The sequence below is a fragment of the Gallus gallus genome, chromosome Z (genome assembly GCF_016699485.2).
Source record: "Gallus gallus isolate bGalGal1 chromosome Z, bGalGal1.mat.broiler.GRCg7b, whole genome shotgun sequence".
Taxonomy (NCBI): Eukaryota; Metazoa; Chordata; class Aves; order Galliformes; family Phasianidae; genus Gallus; species Gallus gallus.
This window is the reverse complement of record NC_052572.1, coordinates 2253581-2267873: the sequence shown is the minus strand read 5'-3', so window position 1 is coordinate 2267873 and position 14293 is coordinate 2253581. Positions and strand designations below refer to the sequence as shown.

Genomic DNA, 14293 nt, shown 5'->3' with positions numbered 1-14293 from the left:
AGGAGCTCCTTCATACCACTGCCGATAGCGTGTTCCTGGGTGACAGCTGGTCAGAGCAACCTTGAAAGGTCAGCCTATGGTTAGGTGTTCAGCCTGTGGCCTCCCAGCCTGCTTTGTTCAGAGCAAGAATTTGGTTTTCTTTCTCTTCTGACGTGGGACAGAACCCACCTGCACCAAGCCAACACCACCTCTTCTTGGACTACCTTTGAGTGGAGATGCCTTTTTGCATTACATATCCCAGAGTGCTGCCTCCATACGAACACTGCAGACGAGAAAACACACTCAGCCCAAGTCTTTACCTCCCTACAACATAAATAGGGGCCCAACAAATAATGGCACAGAACAAAGCACTATGAGAACCTAAAGCCACCCCTGAGATGTAGGGTGCAGAGATGCTCACCAGGCGTTACCCATCCCACATCATGGCCCGCTGTAACACACAGTGACCGCACACAGGTAAGGATAGTTTTTTCCACCAGTCCAGCAATTCAATGGTGGTGAGCAGCTTCTTCCACTGAGGGCTCAAACTGGAAATTCAGACCACTTGCAGATTTGAAGTGCACGCTTTTGGGCGTTTGCATTGCTTTTGGCCATCAGCGCCCAACCAGTGCACAGTGTCAGCAGGGAGGAATGCTGAGGAGCCTTTGAGCGGGGCTGGGTGCACATCAATAGAGGCAGCAGGGATGCTGAGAGGTTGGTGTGACCCTGGGTCAGCGTTTTGATAGTCTCAGAAGAGCTCTCTAAAACAACACTCTTTAGAAGCGGAGATTATTGCTTCTACCCAAGGAGGAGTAACACAAGGGAAAGGAAATGAGCATTTGCTCTGCCGAATATTCCATTATCCCCATTCACTGCCTGGTGCACCTCCTGTAAGGAACGCAGCACTTCTTCTCCCCATCCGGCCCACAGATCACAAAGTTCAGCCCCGTTTTGTGCGGCTCTAATATGAAATCAAAGCACGCCATCAGAACAGTTAATGTATTAGGATTCAGCCCGGATCATCCTCCTGCAAAGCCTCTGAGAAGCAATCTACCACATGCAGGAGCCTTCGCTTGTAGGATATGCTAAACTGATGTTCCTACTGCGGCTTCAAAGTGATGATGGCATTTTGAAGTGAGCTTTAAATGACCTTGCTCCAGAGACAACAGCGGTTTAGTTGCAGTCCTGGAGCTCAGCAAAGGGCAGCTCACCTTGTGACAGCAGCATGGAGGACTTTGCTCATCTAATTCACCAAGATTTCCCATTATTTTTCATTAGCTCAGCCCCAGTGTGGGAGCCCATTAAAAAAAACCCCACAGATATTTCAGGAAAGAAACATCCACTTCCAGCCTTCCCCAGCTCTGCTATATTCAGATTTATGGAAATCACTGAAAAGAACCATTTGTTTTAAATGTTTTTGCTCAGAACGAAGAGAGAAATAATTTTACAGGACTCTTTAAAATCTTATTATCCTCACTGTACTTCAACCTTGTTCGGTACAACTTGTATTTTTAAATACAGTGATTCTATTTCACAGTGTTTAGATAATTACAATACGTAGACACAATCTGTGAAAATTATGCCCATCTTCACAGCTGTGCTGCACTGCTTTGTGTTGGCTACATATAGATCTACATACAAGTCACACATCGTGATTTGTCATTCCTCTCCAAACTTTTTTCCCTTGAAGCATGAGGTCCTTTATGTAAACTACAAATCTCTATTTGCATCCTATTTCCGAGCTCCTTGTCTTCCTGGAGGTTTATAAGTTACCACTGTTTCTTTTCATTTCCATCATTTTGACTTCTCGTTATCCTTGTCCAGTTTTGGAGATAAAACAACATGCAAAATATACATTACAAATGGAGAGGTCACAGCTGATTTGTTCTGGGTGCGATGACTTAAGGGTATAAAGAGGGCAAGGTCTGTAGGGGAGAAAAAAATCCATATTAGACTAAATGGTTTATTTTGGGGATAGTAGGGGGAAACAGATAACATGATATCCCAGTGATATCAATTGGGAAGTAAGAGATATGATTCCCTCCACAAGTGTTGTTTATTGAATATCTCAGCATGCAGCAAAGTTTGATCCTCAGTACAGTGCATATGTGCCATTACTCAAAAGTAAACAATTCCTATTTATTTCATAAATGTATTTAGCTGCATTTCCGTGTTCTGATTACACAGTTCCAGTTCTCAGTGCAAATAAAGATGAGTTTTGATGAGCCGGTAACACTTATTAATATTTCACTTCCCCTTTCCCCACTCTCAGAAATAATCCCTTGTCTTTCCTGATTATGAATGTTTCTAAAATCTGACAGCTCATTTTGAATCCCGACCAAGAGGAAATAATAGGAGGAGGACCCCTCTCACTCTCTAGGCATGGTGCTTTATGAAATAAGGACCCATGGGACACCACCAAATGCAGCCTCCCATCCCAAGCCCTGCTTCTTATCAGAACTTCTGGCTGTAGTACATCACTGAGAAATACTGGCCACAGCTTTAGTCCTCAGGCACACGTGTATCCCATCAGGACAGGAAGGATTTAGCTGCTGACTCGAAGTCAAACATGTGCATCAATAACCACTGCCCCAAATGTCTCCTCAACTCCATCCAGCTCAGGCCCTCGTGAGTCTTCAGGACAATATTAGATGTGGAGGTTGGGAGGTTGGAGCTTGATGATCCTTGAGGCCCCTTCCAACCCAAGCCACTCTATGATTCTATGGCAGTCAGCATTAAAAGTCTGGACAATGAACTGTGGGTTCTTAACATAAACCTCCTTTGCAGAAGAAAAAAATAAAGCAGCTTACATTACTGGCCCAAATACATGAGTCTTAGGTCCTAGAGGATCTAAAAGCCTTGGAGAAAATATCTAGGTCATATTAGCTCTATGTGTGTTCACAGAAGTGCTCTTGAAAGCACACCAGGCAGAGAAGCCCAGCACAGGATGCTGCTTCGTGTGCACCCTGTCTTATTTTTCTTTTTCAAGAAACTGCTCTGTGCTTCTCTCTACCCATGGTCTTCTCCACTGACCCACCATGAATACAGCTACCCTTGGGTGATCTCACTGACTGCCATAGATGAGTACAGAACAGGGAGTCAAGGAAACTCATGAAAGACCAGTAGATGGGGGCTGGCCCACAACTCAGTCAGCTGAACTTCTCTCACTTGTAAATATAATAGGCACCGTTCTCACTCTGTAAAGCTGAGACTACCCTCAGCATGCACAACATGAGCATGTTCCACCACCAATATGCCGTTACAGGACTCCATTCCCAGCTGATCAATGTGACCTTCCAGCCATTATCCCTGAGGATGTATCTGTGAAGGATGTCACTTCTGAGGCACCATAAAGCAACTCTAAATCAGAGCAGAACTGGAAGATCACCAGCCTTCTGGTTCAAAGTTGGTTCTTGTCACAGTTAGGAGAAAAACTCATGACTCCCTGCATAAGACCATGCAGACTTAACCCAGACACATCTAGTCTGGGCTTGTGATCCATTTTTTTGACATAATATTAATAATAATTTTAGAAGATTGGTGACAAATGCCTGATACTTTTAAGAATGGGAAAATCAAATGCAATGCAACTGTGTTGGATGTTCCCATCTCAAGGTCTGGGTGTGCAATGTGTTTTGACTGCCCTCCTCCTCAGAACTGTGCTGCGCAGCACCTTGTTTGCAAACACATTCATTAGAACTAGGCAAAATGAGGTTAAACTTCAGTCAGAAAAAAATGCTGTCACTGCCTAACAGAGCAAAGAATATTAGAGTGTGATGTCACAGATGTGGCTCTATTCTGTTGTGAATATACAGCATCGGAATAGTTTGATGTGAGCTCATCTCATGCACGTGTGATGTGATCTCATGCACATCTACATCCCATCATGGCCAATCTTAAACTATTTTAGAATACTGGTGGCCAAACAGCCAGTTGGAAATAAGTCCTTCGCTCTGAACCTCATCTACAACAGCCAGGTTGGTTAGGCTTGACCAAAATTCGTCATGTCAGCACAAATCACAATGGCTCAGAAATCTGGATTCATTTTCAGGTGTTTGTGATCTTCTGTATGGCTTTAAGGACCAAGTGTGTAGAAGTTTCCCTTGCAAGTAACTGTTCCTACATTCTTTTGATAAAGAATGTGGCGTGAGTGACTCATACCTGACCTGCTCATATAAGAGAACAGAGTGGGAAGAGGCTCTGAAATTTCATTTGCTTTTGCACCTCCATTGGGTCAGTAGTTCTTACTAGTGCAGCTACAATCCATGATTAATGCTCTCCTCCCCCACCAACTGAGCAGGACATCAGACACCCTCAGAGTGATCCAGAAACCACAACACTCAGACAAAAACCATCACCTGTAATCAGTTTTCTGCCAGTCCCTTGCATTAAGACTCAGCCACAGCCATACAAACCTGAGGTTTGAAACCTGAGGTTTCATAAAGCCAAGTGAAGCAGCATGAGGCCGAACAATAGCCCTTCCTTGTAATTAATACCTGCAATGTAAATTAATCCAGGCTGCCAGTAGCAGCTGCTGGGTAAATAAGAATCTGTGACACCATCACTGTCAAGGGACCGTGGGTATACGATGCCATGGATGTGAATACAGGGAACAGAGGGCCATTCAGGCAGGAGCACTTAAAATGTAACGTGTTCTCCTTCAGAAATGCATGGCATTCAATGGGGAACTTGACAGGAGTCATTTTATCCAGTTCAGCAAATACAATCACTCAGCTGTCTGCAGTCATCGAGTCTTTCTGCCTTCCACTGTAACTCTTTGGATTTTGAAAAGAACTCCACGTTACTTTTTTGTACAATTTTTTTTTTTTCCAATTATTTGTCGACAGTTTGGGGGGAACACGTTTATTTTTTGCCTTTTCAATAATAATTCTTATTATTTAAATTAACCTCCTCAACGTTCACAGCACTACAGGGATTCTCTGGTTGGCCTCTGCTCCTCAGCAACAGAAGCTGAGCCTCCTGGTGACTTGCAGGGTTTGGTCCAAGCACCAGCAGTCCCCTTCAGATATGAACCCTCTACAGAGCAAAACAAAAACTCAATAGAATGTATCACTACAGCTTTCTCCACTCCACATCCCACACAAATCAAAGAAAACTTACACATCCCAGCAGTGACCTCTGGCTCAAGGAAGGAAGGTAAAATCCTCATAACAAAGATGTGAAAGCTCTCCAGGAGAAGATCAAAAGCTGAAGGTGTTGTAGGAGAGAGGACACAGAGAAAAGAACCTCCAAAATATCCCAAACTGAAGAAATAAGGGAAATGGGAGTGAAGAGACGTGGCCAGAAAGTTAAAGAGCACAGCAGTGAACACTGCTAATAGGAACACAGGCTTAAGAGAGAGCAATCAGTCCTCCTCTACAAGAACATAAAATCACCAAACCACATAATTATTCATTTGTCTAGTAGCCTAGAAAATATGAATACTCAAAGAAAAAAATCCAACTGTTCAATTCATTTGAAAGAAAAAAAGAAACCCACAAAACTCCAAACAAATTTAGGGCAAATCACTCGTACGTATGGAGAAAATCACATCCCGATCTCATTTCAGACATTTTCGGATTCAGAAGGAGCCGAGCGAATTCAAATGAATTTACATCTGCAGCTGACGGTTCACCTCAGCAGCCTGGGAATGTTTATCTTTCATTAATTATGGTTCAAGGGGAGCTGCAACCTGAGATAGCGGAGCTATCCCTCTCCTCTTACAGACCCAGACCTGCCGCCTGGATGGCGTCCAGCCCTTCACCCGCGCCCCTGGCCTCAGCCCAGCTCCCTGTGTTCGCATGGCAGCTGCAGAGCTCCTAGGCTGCGGCGCTCAAAAGTGGCATTCTCTGACAAAGGTGACAAGAACAGATGTATTTCTGACAAATGCCTGCTTGAATCTCTTCTTTCATACCCTTAAGGCAAGGGGCAATCTTATTCATACTTTCCTGGACATCCAGGACCAAGCATGCGGTTAGCAGCTGATCCATAACCCGAGACAGCTCCTCCAGAAGAGCGTGTGTTTGGGAATGGCTTTTCAGCTGCTGAGCCACAAAGTTGTTCCAGCAACTTTATGGAAGCCGCACTGATTTTTACCAGCTGAGCGTTTACCCCACAAATCTGTTCCCGTCGAGAGACAGGTGTTGAGCAGGATGGAGGAAATCACATGCATTCATTTGAATCAGCTCTCCCAGGCAGGAGCAGTAATAAATTCAGAGAGATTGTTGTGTCATTTAGAGATCTATTAAGATTGAGTAGTTGACTTCCTCCTCGAGGGAACCTCTCTCTAATTGTGTGTTACTTTTGACTCATCCGTTACCTTCCCCAGGCTCCCCCATCCCCACCCAGTGCACCCTGAGCTCTTCATCTTCACGCATTGAGTGGATAAAAGAGCAATGAAGCACTTCAGTGCGCTCAGTCCCACAGTCACTGGGTGAGTTGTTGGCAGAACATCTCCAGACATTATCTCATTCCCCTGTGGCATCCACTTTGGAGAGGTCTGCATCTACAAAATGCTACCACATACATTTCTTGTCAATATGTCTTATTTCTGTATGCTAGCTCACATGCATCCTTTTGTGCTTACATTTCAACACTGAAGCCGTTTTGGAAGAACACAACTGAGCAGAGGTAAATCATTTAACAATTCAGGGACAAACAATGCCACAGTGTATTGTTTCGCTGTTAACTTCAAACAGGATATCAATAAAATAATGAAATTTTCCCTTTCTAGAGCAGCTATACAGTCTCAGAGCACTGTATAAGGACAAGAAATAGTCTGTTTTTACCTTCCCTTCCCCCTACCCTCCCCCCCCCAAAAAAGCCAAGTGGTCCCATTGACAAAGTTAGCCTAAGAATCATAGAATCAGAATGGCTTGGGTTGGAAGGGACCCTAAGAATCATCAAGCTCCACTCACCTACCATATGCAGGGCTGCCAACCTCCACCTTTAATACTACACCAGGTTGTTGGCCCTACTACTAATTCTCAGAAAAATGTGATACTAACAAAAGCCCAAGTTTTCCCTCATTTCCACCAATCTGCACCACTCTGTTCCCCCAGGCTTGTGGCTAATGGTGAGTATACTCCATCTTCTATGCCCAAAATTAAGCTCCCAGAAAGACGCAGTGCACTGGTGAGGTCAGAGGGGAAATACAACTTGGTTGCCTCATTAACACTTGAAGATAAACTGCTGACATCCCAGCTGAGGCTGATTTGCTGGCTCCACTTCCACATCTCGATCACCTTCCCACTCATGTTACGTGCACTGCACATCACCACATGGCCTACATGCTGATGTCAATTTGGGAGCACTTGTCTGGTTTTCAAGTTGCCCTGGATTTGTTTCAACATCATTAGCTTAAAATCACTCTGAAAAACAGGCTTGAGTTCAATATGGATATCATACACGTTTGGCAAACAGGTGTAGAATTGCAACGAGAGTGTTGGCTTGTTTATGGAAATTTTTGGCGGGTCATCACCGGAGCATGGAAACACTGAGCCTCAACCATAGGATTGAAGCCACTCTGCTTCTTCTGATAAGACACACCCGTGCTGGTTCCACCTTCTGGGGCAGGATGCCACCCACCCATCTGCATGCACTGAGTCTAGTTTAAAGCACTCATCACGGATCCTTCTGCACTCAACTATCAAGAGGAGCTTCTCCAAACAGTGATGTATCCCACTCTGAGATATCAAACGTAACGCTGGAGGAAGAAATTACATTCTGGAGGCATCTTAGTATTATTTCCCTCTCCGCCGACTTAGAAAAATTTAAATAGTTTTTAAACACAAGATTACTTATCATGTGGCTGAAGTAATCTGAAAGCAACACTGTCCCTTTCCAAAAGGCACCAGAAAACCAACTTTTCTGAAAAACACTTACTTTTGGGCACATCCATAGGATTCAGGCTGCCAATGAGGTCCCTGACGTACAGCCCGTCCCCATCCTCCTTGCTCAGCCAGTTGTTGCAGGGGAAGTAAAACCGGAGGTGAGGTCTGTTCATGTCAGTCACAATGACACGATCCAGGAACCAGCCTGCATTCAGTCCGGTGTTATCGTGCTCAATCCTAGAGGAAGAATAATCTGTGTGAGGGCCTGGATTTGGTATTTTCCTAAAGACTGGGCACTAGCACTATAGCTTTCTGAAATATTTTATAGGCAAGGCTAAAGTAATGGTACACAAAATGCCTTCTTATACTTTCTTATAGTATCCAAAGTGCTCTGTAAGACTTATGGGCTCTTACAGATTATTTTTCAAACAGCAGCCTTCCATATGCATGCAAGCTCAGGGTCATATGTGCACAGGTAAGCTATTATTGGCAAAAAGATGCACCCATAGATACAGCTGTGTGTTCATTTAGTATATGCAATCGTTCACCTTCTACTGCATGCCTCATACATGAGACTCTCCAACTTGCTCTGCCTCCCTTCTGATCTCCCCTCTTCCAGTCTTGCCATCTTTCTTTGTACTCTTTTCTAACTAATTTTTAATTTTATATAGATCTGTCAGATGGTGATTAAACAAAACCATTATCATTTACACTACACTAATTCAGCAGAAAGGAACAACAAACCCAGTTTAATTCCATCCGTACATAAAAACTGTCCCAAATGTTTTCATGTGTTGCATGTGACAGGAATACAGTTCTTGGTGGGGAGTATGGATTGTTGATAAGCAATAACTTAGGTGTTTTCACACTTCAGTTCAAATTTCAGGCAGTAGACAAGATTTTGCCAGCCCTTCACTTCAACCTGATGGGAACATCTGAAGAAATAATGAATAAAACATGGCAACACCGATGTCCATACAGCCAGTCAGTCAATTAGAGCACTGCAGAGCAGGTCTTGCAGTGGAAATGTCATGAAATTACCTTATTTTCTTTATTTGTCCAACATTGTTGGTTTTCACTCGGAACACATCTGTTTTGCTCCTCTCAAAGGCAGTGCTGCTCCTGTAATACAGACACACCAAAAGCTATGGCAAGAGTACAATAATCTTGTCAGCCACCCCACAGTGTCATATCAGGATGAAGAAGTGTCATTTCTAGCACGGGGCAGACCTACTTTCCAACGTCCTCTTTACTGTGATAAGCTCCAGCTAGCTCTAAGGGTTGACATTTAACAGAACTTTTCCTTCTTGAATTCTAAGCACCTTCTCAGCAGTTGAGACCAAAGCTTTGGAGGAGATGCCAAGCTGGCCTGAGTAGGTGCAAGCTTTGGATCACTGTCCGTATTGCCTCTAAGAGTAAAATGTGGCAGTCATTCTCAAAATCATCAGCTAAATCCCCTGTACAGGTAAGAGCTGGGGAGAGCTCTAAGACTTTCCTGTTGGCAAGTGACTGCCAGAGGTGCCTGAAAATAATCTTTGGTGAAAATATTTCACTGCAGCATCAACCAGGCAAAAATTGTTTTAAGAGCTCCAGTTATTTCTGGTAACACCTCACCTGTGGTGTTATCAACCCACCCATTGGTGGGCAGCAGAAAAAAGAAAACAACAGGATATTTCCAGCTGCTGCCCTTGAGGGTGACACAAAGTTCTTGCTGTTCTTGGAGTGGCTGACCTGGAGATCCATCTCATCCTTACTGAGCAGCCCTTGATGGCTGAACAAGATGGACGACCTTGGTGAATCCAAAGCCACACACACCTTTGTTAGTTGTTTTATAGGCCCTCAGTACATTTATCCTCTCTGCTTTCCACTCCCAGAGGTGTACTTTCCTGCCAGCTGAGTGAGGGCCAGGCACTGAACAGACCTGCTCTGGTGATGGAGCAAAGGCACTGCACAGCCCAGCCTACCCAGAGCTCAGCCAGAGACAAAAGCATTGGCCTGCATCATGAGTTTCTTTCCACTCCCACCTCCCACTGCTTCTGTAATAGCCAGAAACCTCCTTTGCAAGTGGAAGGCATTAGAAAGCACATAGGCCTGGAGCAGGAGATGGAGAATTCCATTCCCATTTTTTGCCTCCAGCGTGTGGTGATAGGACAAGACGTGATGACCTTGATTTGAGCCATAGGAGGTTCAGGTTGGATGTTAGGAAAAATTTATTCTCATGAGAGTGGTCAGGCACTGGACTAGGAACTGAAATGACTGTTTACAAGGGTGGATAGTATAGGACAAGGGGGAGTGGTTTCAAACCAAGACAGGGGAGGTTTAGGTTAGATATTAGGAGGAAGTTTTTCACCCAGAGGGTGGTGACGCACTGAACAGGTTGCCCAAGGAGGCTGTGGATGCCCCATACCTGGAGGCATTCAAGGCCAGGCTGGATGTGGCTCTGGGCAGCCTGGTCTGCTGGTTGGTGACCCTGCACACAGCAGGGGGTTGAAACCAGATGGTCTTTGAGGTCCTTTTCAACCCAGGCCATTCTATGATTCTATGATAGGCTGCCCAGGGAGGTGGTGGAATCACTGTCCCCGGAGGTGTTCATGAAAAGGGTAGATGTCACACTGAGTGACATGGTCTAGAGTGGTCACAAGCATGGGTTGATAGCTGGGCTAGATGATCTTAGTGGTCTTTCCAACCTTAATGATTTTATGATTCTGTGATTTTTGGTCAGCACCTCTGTTCTCTGGAGCTCATGTTTTCCACTGTGAATAACATTGAGGTGCAACCCATTCTTGCTCAGAAGACACAGCCTCTCCCACCTGCTCTCCCCAATGGGATTTCACTCAGCTGCTGAGCATTGCTGCAGGTGATTAAACAGCAAAATGTAGAAGTTGTATTAAAAAGAACAAGAAACCGCCGTGCTTCAGCAGCATAAAGCTGACAAGCAGCTTGTACTCAGAAAGTTAATGAATATTAATAATCTGAGCAACGGTCTTTGGTTTTGCTCAGCACTCTTCTCCGCATCATTAAAACATCTGCAAGTGCCTTTGTGTAAAGGTTATTCTGTGTGTTCTCCTCCTCCTCCACCCTGCTATCCCAGGAACTGTGCGATGGCCATCACTGTGACATGGAAGGACTAAAACAGCTAACCTTGCCTTGCAGACAAGAGACGATTAAATCCAGCCCAGCCTCCCTCAGCCTGGCTGTCAGAGGGAAAACAGCCAGCAAGAGAGAGGCAATTAGTTTGTCAGGCTCGAGCGCGCATCGTAATGACAGCAGCTTCTCAACAGAGATCGATGCAGCACTGCCGATGGTGTACAGAGCTGTGGAGATGGCTCAGAAGTATTAAGTGGAACTAATTAGTCTAAAGCTCTCCACATGCCAGTCATGGAGGCTGAGAGCCTATGGAGGGAAGCTGGAGTGCAGCCCCATAGAGCCCACCAAGAAGAGCCAACTTCTCGATGCAGAGCATCAAAAGCACAGATGGAGAGTGTTTTAAGGGAAGACCCGACCCTTCCTCTCTGAAGCTCTTCTAGCATTGCAGATAAAGTGGGAAAGGGGACAGTGAGGGAATATCCTGTAACGAATGGCCATACTGAAGTATCACCAAAAATAGAAGAGAGAGAGAAAAAGAGAAAACATGTTTCAATCAGGCTTTTTATTTCATGTGTTATTGGCCTCAGTATCTCTATTGTTTATAGTCTGCTGTAGTGTTTTACCCAACTACAATGTAAGAAAGATCCAAGGAAGTACAACAGGGATTACTCAATGAAATTCCCATTCTATTTGTTATCTCGGTATCCATATTCAGATTCTTTTGGCTGAATGACCACCTGCACATTGCACTCGCTGCCCACAGTGCTGAAAAAGTACAAACCAGGGTTTAGAGCACTCTGTCCCCTGCTTGGGTAATTTATGGTGCTAAGAAGTACTGGTGCATGCATAGACATGGTGTTTATAAATCTCTGCGTGCATCTGAGCTGAGGCTGAGGGAGCTGGGATTGTTCAGTCTGGAGAAGAGGAGGTTCAGGGGAGACCTCCTTGCACTCTACAACTTCCTGAAGGGAGGTTGTGATGAGGAGGGGTTTGCTTTCTTCTCCCAGGCAACAAACAGGACCCAAGGAAATGGCCACAGGTTGTACCAGAGGAGGTTTAGGTTAGACATAAGGGAAAACTTTTTCTCTCAGGGAGTGGTCAGGCACTGGAATGGCTGCCCAGGGACGTGGTGGAGTCACCGTCCCTGGCAGTGTTCAAGAGGTGTCTGGATGAGGAGCTACGAGATATGGTTTTAGTGGCTTGTGGTAGAAGTGGTAATGGGAGGATGGTTGGACTAGATGGTCTTGTAGGTCCTTTCCAACCTTGTGATTCTGTGATTCTATGATCTCTTCTGTAGGACATTAGTGCAGACAGAGACAGTGCCAAGAGAGTTTTGCTGCCCACTGTTGTGCTGACATTAAGAAACTACCAACTGTTTGTCAAGAATAAACTTCACCTCTGGTCAGCTGACAGAACTCTTCCCAGAGCTGAGCTCTGAGGAAGAAAGGGAAAACCTGGATATTGTTCACATTGTAGGCACAGAAATAATAACCGTGACCTTTAGCAGCCACAGAGGAACCCGAACTAACAGCTTTGAACGATGGAACTAATGATGATCTACATGGCCTTTGTGGTCAGCATTTTATCTGATGCTCTGTCTGCAAAGCCCATGGAGACAATGAAGGTACAGTGCTATCATGGATGCCTGATGAAATAACATTGTAAAGATGCTCCATGAATGAGGAAGAGCTTCCTCTTGGCAGCATCTCCATGGAGGTGCACCTGCTCCTGCCACCATTTAGATTAAATTCTATGATTCTATGGCTTAGCAGCCATGGCAAGGAGTGAGGCACCAGGGAATGACCTCAGGAGGTCACACAGCCATCCTACAGCTTGTCACCTGGTAGGGAAACACGGTGCTGTTTGGTGCACTGGTTATCTCACAGGGAGAGGGTTCCTCATTGGCTAGAGGTGGGCAGAGCAATTTTGACACATATGGATGGCAGGGATGATAACTTCTATATCCCTGTTGTTTTTCCTATCCTGAAGCAACAGACGGCTTTGTTCATCCTCACATTATCCCATACTCCCCATAGCCTCAGCATACCTGGGTTATCTGACTCTGGCAGAGAGGGCAGCTTGCCAGCAGATGGCAAAATGCCTACAGTATGTTTACCTTATACTTCTATTTCTCCCTACGCATCCACTATCCTACAGAAAGGGCACTGCCTGGATGGACTTACGGGCAGCCTTGAAGTCATATTTATTCTTAAAGCAGAACTCCAACAACAGCATCATTAACCTCCTTCTTGGAACAAACACTCCAGAGAGCTCAGGCTGCAAATATTTTGCCAAGACAGTTGTCATGAAGCTGACAACATCAGTCAGCAAGTGGCTGGAAACACAGCATCAAGCAGCACACATCCAGAAATACTCCAGATGGGAAAGAAACCAGCTGAAAAGCACACTGACTGCAAGCATCTCCATACCAAGGAAATCATTTTCCATTTTTCTACAAATAGCCCAATCCAGCAACCCTGCTTAAGGAAGCACAGAAGAACTACCACGTAGTGAAAAGCAGTCTCACTTGAAAAGGTTGAATTGAACAAGATAAATTTCTATAGAAGGACGTTGACGCCCAGGAGCCGAAATACCACCCTGCACCATGACAGCCTGCCTGAAACTTTCCAAAGAGCCACAGGGCACACCAAAATGGACCCTGCCTTATCCATAAGCACTCACAGGAGATATTTCAATTGCTCTGAATAGTGGCTCCTTCAGTCTGCGCTGTATGAAGCAGGAATGTTTTAGTATTGGTTTTGCATGATTCGCTCAGAAAAAGAACGGTATTATTGTATTTAGTCAATTTTAGCTATACTGCTTGTCTTTATTACCTACACATCAGCTGTTATTTTCTGAATACAAGCAGATACTGCCATCTCTGACATCACAAAGCTCTCTCAGCACTTCCCAGTATTTCCCAGCATATTGATTTGCACCTACTTCACAAGATTTGGGGCCAAATTTTTCCCTGCTGAAGATTTCTGTCCCATTCCCCTAGGGAAATATTCCGGAAAATTTTAATGAAAACGAATTTTGACTTTTGAATGCTGAGATTAAAGCATAATGGGAGCACACAGCAGAGCGTCAAGTGCTGTGGATTAGTATCAGCGTCAGTTAGAGGATGAGTAGATATATAAGCAGCTTTAACACAGGAAATGTCCTGTGCCATTCAAAGCACTGCAACTTGTTTCTGCAGAAGTGCTTCAGCTGCTGTGCTAGAAGCCCTCCTGCCCTGCTCTCCAACTTCATAGAAAGTTTGCTTATTACAAACTGGACAGCCCTTTCTATATTAAATATTTTAATACTTTCTAACTTACAATTCTTATTATTCAGAGTGTTTGTTTATTTGTTCCAGAGCCGTTAGACAACAAATTCAGAGTTTCTGCAAGTTG

The 14293-nt window shown here is 44.6% G+C and overlaps 1 protein-coding gene across 1 annotated transcript in view; it reads right to left on the bottom strand.

Moving 5' to 3' along the window:
• The window catches only part of LOXHD1 (lipoxygenase homology domains 1), a 149206-nt gene that overhangs the window by 100077 nt on the left and 34836 nt on the right, over positions 1-14293 (bottom strand). The window contains exons 3-4 of the mRNA XM_025144978.3: positions 8853-8933; positions 7864-8048 (exon numbers count right to left, since the gene is read on the bottom strand). Coding sequence (XP_025000746.3) covers positions 7864-8048; positions 8853-8933 — 266 coding nt within the window. The remainder of the gene's footprint in view (positions 1-7863; positions 8049-8852; positions 8934-14293) is intronic.